Consider the following 7,242-nt stretch of genomic DNA (forward strand, 5'->3'; position numbering starts at 1 on the left):
ACCCCCAGCACAACAGATTTCATATTAACTGTAGTATTTTCCATTTTAATGTTGTTAACATTTTATTTAAGGAGGATACTATAAATGTTTTAATTGTATAACTAAACGTATAAGAATAGACTCCAGAGTTGAATTGCTAAGGTCATAATGTCAGCTCTACAATTAGTAACTATGTGACCCTGGGCAAGGGCCCTCTCTCCCTCAATTTCCTCAACTGTAATATTTACAAATATTACAACAGCTGGGCATGGTACATGCCTCTAATCCCAGTATTCAGGAGGCAGAGGCAGGCATGGATCTCTGAGTTCAAGGCCAGCCTGGTCTACATAGTGAGTTCCAGGCCAGCTGAGGCTACAGGGAGACCCTGTCACAAAAAGACCAAAAAAAAAAAAACAACAAATATTACAATAATGCCTAGTGTATTATAAAGGTCAGTAGAGAAGTTCACTTTGCATATTTTTTCACTCATATATACAACCATGAAATGCAAAATAGCCTGTCATATGTCCTTCCTTTTTTAAAATTTTTATTTTGTGTTATGTGTTCTGACTGCACGGAAGTCTTTGTGCAATGGTCGGAGGCCAGAAGTGGGTGTTAGATCCCCAGAACTGGCACTGGAATTACAGCTATTAGCCACCAGGTAGGTACTAAGACCTGAACTCCAGTCCTGTGGAAGAGCAGTGCCCTTAACCACTGAGTCACCCCTCTTGCCCCTGTCATATGCCCTTGTTGAAATCTTCCATTAGAACTAAAACCACAGTCTCAGCTCCAGGAGTCATGTGAACTTTCAATAATTTGAAGACCTACACGTACAAAAAGTGACCAAGAATCAGTCTCTGTTCTCACAAAGATTTTACAGTTAGAGAACCAAACTCCAATTTTAAAAAAAGGTGAGGGAGGGGGTCTAAATATGATTAAGATATATTTCTGTTTTCTTTTGTTTTTGAGACAGGGTCTCTCTGTAGCCCTAGCTGGCCTGGAACTCGCTTTGTAGACCAGGCTGGCCTTGAACTCAGAGATCCGCCTGCCTCTGCCTCCCGAGTGCTGGGATTAAAGGCATGCGCCACCATGCTCGGCGATTAAGATATATTGTATAAAATGCACAAAAATTCAATAAAATATATATTGAAAAAAAAAACAGGTGAGCAATCCAAGGTTCAGAGAAGTTACACAGCTAATAGCCAGCAGCAGGCACAGAACTGGAAGCACTGGTCTTCCCGCTCCTCAGTTCCAGACGCGTCTCACCCTGCAGTTCAGCGCCCATCCTTCCCTCTTCTATTTGAAAGAGTCCACCTAGCAGTCTCTGCTTTTCCCTTTTCGCACCCATCACCAGCCCCCTCCCAAACCTGTAGCCTCGGTGTAAGAAAACGCTGAGCCCGGAAGACAGTTCCACTCTGGGAAGTTTTAACTTTCCTGTGCAAGAAAATGAAAGGTTATTCTTTCTCCCTGCCTTAACCCTTCTGGTGCCGGAGCGTCAGAAGAGTTAAGAGAAAAAAAAGGATGGTGACTTTGAGACGGCAAGGGTGCAGACCCCGCCCCCTGGTGCAGCCGCAGAGATAGATCCCAGTCCACCTGTCAGAGCTGAGGGCGGGGGCAGGTCCGCGGCCCCGCAGACCCGAAGGGTGAGCGCGGTGGAGCGCAGGCTCAGAGCAGGCGAGATGCGATAGTTTAATGCACTGCGCGCTGACCGCCAGAGGGAGGGAAGGGTGAACGAGGACGCACGAGGCGGAGGACGCGGGGTGGGGGACCCGGAGGGGGCCGCAGCAGAGTCCAGGCGGGGGGTCCACTGCGTCGTCACTGCGCGCCGCGGCCGGGAGAGGAGACGCGGCGCTGCGGACCGGCCCGCAGGGTGTCATGTCCCGCGAGCGGCCTCCCCGCACCGACATCCCCCGCAACCTGAGCTTTATAGCGGCCCTAACGGAGCGCACCTACTACCGCAGCCAGCGGCCCAGCCTCGAGGAAGAGTCGGAGGAGGAGCCAGCAGAGGGCCGCAAGCGGCTCCGGGCCCGATCCCGCGCCCACGATCCAAGTCGGGGTCGCAGGGCCCGCTCGGCACCCGCGGGGGGCGGTGAGGTCCCCGCACCCCGCAGCCGCAGCCCTGACACCCGCAAGAGAGTGCGTTTCGCCGACGCGCTGGGGCTGGAGCTGGCCGTCGTGCGCCGCTTCCGCCCAGGAGAGCTGCCCCGGGTGCCCCGCCACGTGCAGGTGCAGCTGCAGAGGGACGCCCTCCGCCACTTCGCGCCGTGCCAGCCGCGCGCCCGCAACCTCCAGGTAGGCGGCCCCCCGGCCTCGCCCAGGGACCTCCCCGTCGGCGGCGGGCGTGTGGGAGCGGACTGGCCCGGGAGGCCCCTGAACGCCCATCTTCCCAGCTCCCGTCTGCTCATCCCTTTCCGGAGCCGCTAGCCATTCTCGGGCGGTGGCGCCTGGTGACCTCTGATTGGCTCCTGCCTGCCCTGACCCCGCCCTCTCTCCCCAGGAGGCGCGCGCCGCCCTGGAGCCCGCGCGGGAGCCAGGGTTCGCCGCTCGCCTGCAGGCGCAACGCATTTGCCTGGAGCGCGCCGAGGCGGGCCCGCTGGGCGTGGCCGGGAGCGCGCGCGTGCTGGACCTGGCCTACGAGAAGCACGTGAGCGTGCGCTGGAGCGCAGACGGCTGGCGGAGCCAGCGGGAGTCGTCGGCCGCCTACACCGGCCCGGCCCCGCCCCCGCCGCACGCCGACCGCTTCGCCTTCCGTCTGCCGGCGCCTCCAGTCGGCGGCGCTCTGCTCTTCGTCTTGCGCTACCGGGTAACGGGTCTCGAGTTCTGGGACAACAACGGCGGCCGCGACTATGCTCTGCGTGGTCCCGAGCACCCCGGCAGTGGCGGATCTCCGGAGCCCCAGGGCTGGATCCATTTTATTTGAGACGAGGCGCCTACCGGCACAGCAGAAAAGAAACAAGGGCACCCAGGCTTGGAGGGGAAGCCTGCGTGACGCGGGGAACAGGAGAAACAAGATGGGCGTATGGGTGGGGAGCAGCCCCGGTGGAGGAGGGCGGACAGATCCCCGAGGCTCCGAGACACTGGGGTGGGAAACCAGCTGGGTGTATATGGAGGGAAGCCAAGAAATGGGGGCTGCAGAGAAGGACGCTTGGAGGGAGCAGAAGAAAAACGAAGATGGCGGCGACCTTGCAGTGAGCAGGCTTTGGAAGAAAGTAGGCTCCGCAGGCCTAGGCAGCGGAAGGTTAGAAACCTTGGCTGGGGAGCCTACGGATTAAGGAGCCTTTATGTGTGACGTAGGCCAGCCCAGTTACGTCATTTGGATTGTTTCCCACGTATCTGCCTTTACCACCTCAGGTTCCCCAGCCCTCCTGCTTTATCTGAGCCGTAATTGCCTTGCTTGACCCCAGGAAACTGGCCGTTGCTCCCTGGCTGTTGTCCCTAGCGTTGGGACAGGATTCCCTTATCACCCAACATTTCCTGGCTCCAGTCTTGGAAAACTAGCTGGGGAGTCAGAAGAGGTTGGACTCAGAGCACCTGCAGCCTCCTGGCAGGCACTGTTAGGAATTAAAGGTCGTAGCAAACGTAGCTCCAGGCGTGCCCTTACAGCCACGTAGTGGGGCGCCTAAGAGTTTGTATTCTCAGGCTTCCAGAGAAATGCCAGCTTTACCTTTCTGGGTGCCTTCTTATAACCTCTAAGCACTTTAGGGACAGGGAAACATGGAAATCACTCTTTGGATTTATTCTTTGTGCCTCAAAAGAAGAGGAAACCACTGAGTGACTCTAATGGAGCAAGTTATTTTATCTCTTTGTACACCTTGGGAAATTGGATTTGAGTTAGGTGATCCCTTAATAGAGACTGGATCTATAGCTCAGGCTGGCCTCTAGCATGCAATCCTGCCCTCAGTCTCTGCAGTGCTGGGATTATAGGTAAGAGCCCCTATGCTCTTAGGGCTACATCTTTGATATTTTATGATCCATTCATGGCACAGGGTGGATTAGAAATCACATCCTCCAACCTAGTGCTACAATTAAGACCACATAGCAAGCTAGCTCTGGTGGCACACACCTATCAGGACCTGGGAGGCCCAGGCTGGAGGACTGTTGAGAGTTTGAGGCCAGCGTAGGGCTACGTGAGAGACTATGTCTCAAAAAAAAACAAACAGAAAAGGCTGAAGGAAAACAAGGCTCAGCACCCAGAGCCTGTGATTGGCAATGAGGATGGGTCCTCCAATTTGAGGCACAAATGATCCTAGGAAACATAACCAGCCTGTTGCCTCAGTGTATTCTAGAGCCTTTTTCAGACCATACATAGCTCACCCTCTGCCCCTCAGTTTTGCTCATCTCCACAGACTTACAGCCTGGGTACAGTGAAAACACACTGGAGTATCTCTGTTAGGAAAAGTGATGCTTGGGAACCCCAAGGTGAAACAACTTGCAAGCCCTTCAGAAGGATGAAAGATTAGGTGTACAGGGGCTGGAGAGATGGCTCAGTGGCTAAGAGCCCTGGCTGCTTTTGTAGAGGACCTGGGTTTGATTCCCAGCACCCACATGGCAGCCAACAACGATCTGTAACTCCAGGTCCAGGGGGTCTGATGCCCTCCTGACCTCTGTGGGCATTGCATGATGCAGGTGCACTTAACATACATGCAGACAATACACTTATACACATAAAATATTTTTCAAAAAGATTAGGTGTAAGAAATAGAAGAACGAGAACAAGAAAACCAAGCAGCACCAGAAGGTCCACTGGTTCTGAGCCAGTGAAATGGAAACCGGGTCTCCTGTCTCACCCTTTCACATCCATGCCTCGCCTCTCTTCCACTTAGCCTTCAAGTACAAGTCATCTTTTGCTGGTTGTTTTTTTTTTTTTTTTTTTCCTCTCCTCTTACCTGTAACCTCTTTGCTTTTTCTTTCCTTGCCTCTCCCCTTCCCATCACTTTTTTTCTTCAATATGGAGGGCATTACCTTTATTTTCTCCTTTCCCCCCTTTATCCCTGTTGATCTCTGCTGTCTCATCTCCCGCCTGAAAGATTAGCACTCCACCTTCCACCCTGGACTCCCTCCATCCTCCTCAAGCTCCTCCGTGGCAGTCTGCTACAGGGGAAAGGAGGACTCTTACTGATGAACCAGCCTCCCACATTGTTTTCTGTTACTGATTTCTCAAGAATTTCTCCTCTGTCACTCAGCAAACCAAGGCTTGTAGTGCATCCACACACATTCAGAATTGAGTTTGAGGCTTGCTGCTGTTCTCCACCCAGCCAAACCTTAATTCTTTGAAGAAAGGAAGCTGAAAGAATGGAATATTCTGGTCATTCCTCAAACAAGTGTTCATTTAAGCCTCATTTTAATCTTGTGAAGAAGTTTTATGCATCTTATGATTCGCCTTTAAGTTGAGCCAGATAAGAGAAACTACTGGAAACTCCTAAGTAATGCACTGTTGTGTCATCATTGAGGAGCCCAGGAAGACTGGGTTGAGGTTCAGTGTGTTATAATGTCCTTGCCTAGTGTGTATGTCATATTAACAATAGTAACAGCTCACATTTAACATTTGTCTGCTAAAATGTGTTTTACATCCATATTCAAAACAGCTGTATGAGTTTACCATCATCTCAGAAATAAGTCTGAGCTCAGTAAGTAATTGTTCAAGATTGCAACAGCTGGCAAGTGGCAGGCAGGTCTAGGATGGCGAACTCAGGAAATCTCCACAGTCTGTGTGTAACCATGGTATTATATATATTTTTCCCTTTAAAAACAAAGGGGCTAGAGAGCTGGCTCTAGTTAACAGCACATACTGCTCTTGCAGAGGACCTGAGTTCCCAGCACTCGCTCAGTGGCTCACAACTGCCTTCCAGCTCCAAGGGATCTGACATCCTCTTCTGGCCTCCCAGGGCACCCACACATGTGTGGCATATAGGCACACAACAAAATTTTAAAAGCTAAATCTAAAAAAATGCCAGCAAAATTAAAAACCTTGCTTTACATCATCTCTCGTTATAAAAAGACCATATGATTATGCCATGGCTTCCCGTCTTCCCAGTCTTCCTGGGGAAAGCAAGGCACTAAGCCCCAGACTTTGTTCCTGCGCTCCCCTGTGCCAGTGTTCCAGCTCTGCAGGATCAGCAAGGGCCCAGCCTGCCTTTCTAGATAGGCCTGGGAACCTGTTAAACTCTAGCCTTTCCATACATAGGAGCACTCCCCTGGCTCTAGCCAACTTCCATACTGTCTGATGTGCCACCTGCCCTCCCTCTCCTTGACCAGCAGTCTGTTTCCGTAAGGAAGGTCCCCAAGTTAGGACAGCCGCTAGATAGTTTACACTTGGCTTCCTCTCTGGGAGAACAAGTATTAAGTAGGTTAATGTCCTTGGGACAGGGACCCACAGACCATCTTGTTTCCTGAGCTTTATAAGAGGTGCCCCGACTCTCCACCACCCCCCATCCTCAGCTTCATAGAGCAGTGCGAGTCTTCACGTTTTTCCTTTATTGAGCTGCTGCATAGCCTGCACATAAGCTAATACTTTGCCCCAAGGTTGGGCCTGGGCTGAACTACCTCTTTGCACACACATATAGTAAATGCCTCATTCTTAGAATCCTGGACTTAACGAAGCTATCAGTACCATAAACCTTGTAAAATGGGGGCAGGGGGCTAGCATATACTGTCTTGAGTGGCTTTTGTGTGCCTAGGCCTTTCGAGATTCCCAGAAGACACTTTGTCCACATCCTCCCAGCACAAGCTGCAGGCTCCCTGTCCCTGGCTTTTCCCTGCCTTGGACTGAGCTGCTGTAGCAGTATCATAAACCATGCCACCAGCAAATCCAATACAGTACCCCTTCCTTCCTTGCATTTCCTTTCCAAGACTCATCTGTGTTTCTTGGCAGTGCCAGTAAGCGAAGTAGAGAGGCAGAGCTGCAATTATCAGCTTCCCCCAGCTGCTTCGGTCCGGCCTGGCGTGGGAAATTCTAGGAGTTTGCCCAGATCTTTGAGTCCTGTGTATCTATGTATCATGCATTAGACACTGTGGTAGAGACTAAAGGCTGATGGCTGATGCCAGTTTGGGCTATAACGTGGCTTCCATGGCGTGAGAGGAGCTGTGAGAAAACTGTTGTCGGGGGCATTTTCCTTGAGAGATTTCAACAGAAACGCACCCCTTCCCTTCCTCCCAACCTTAGAAAGCATCCTAGACCTACCTGTTCCATAGCTCCCTGTTCTTTTCTCCTCTCTCTGGTGGTGTGATTTTTAAAAAAAGATTTATTTTTAAGCCGGGCCTGTC

The 7,242-nt window shown here is 51.9% G+C and overlaps 1 protein-coding gene across 1 annotated transcript; it reads left to right on the forward strand.

Annotated features, from left to right (window-relative positions):
• Window positions 1-1,053: 1,053 nt before the first annotated feature.
• On the forward strand, window positions 1,054-4,546 carry Ppp1r3e (protein phosphatase 1 regulatory subunit 3E). Its single transcript, XM_008839882.2, has 2 exons — window positions 1,054-2,271; window positions 2,477-4,546. Exons 1-2 carry the CDS (start codon window positions 1,855-1,857, stop codon window positions 2,897-2,899), a joined length of 840 nt encoding a protein of 279 aa, XP_008838104.1. The 5' UTR covers window positions 1,054-1,854; the 3' UTR covers window positions 2,900-4,546.
• The last annotated feature ends 2,696 nt before the right edge of the window (window positions 4,547-7,242 follow it).

Source organism: Nannospalax galili, unplaced genomic scaffold, assembly GCF_000622305.1.
Source record: "Nannospalax galili isolate Female #2095 unplaced genomic scaffold, S.galili_v1.0 scaffold1119, whole genome shotgun sequence".
Lineage (NCBI taxonomy): Eukaryota > Metazoa > Chordata > Mammalia > Rodentia > Spalacidae > Nannospalax > Nannospalax galili.

Coding starts and splice junctions, on each gene's coding strand:
- Ppp1r3e (XM_008839882.2), top strand. CDS start 1,855: ATGTCCCGCGAGCGGCCTCCCCGCACCGACATCCCCCGCAACCTGAGC. Junction 2,272..2,476: donor CGCGCGCCCGCAACCTCCAG/GTAGGCGGCCCC, acceptor CTCTCTCCCCAG/GAGGCGCGCGCCGCCCTGGA.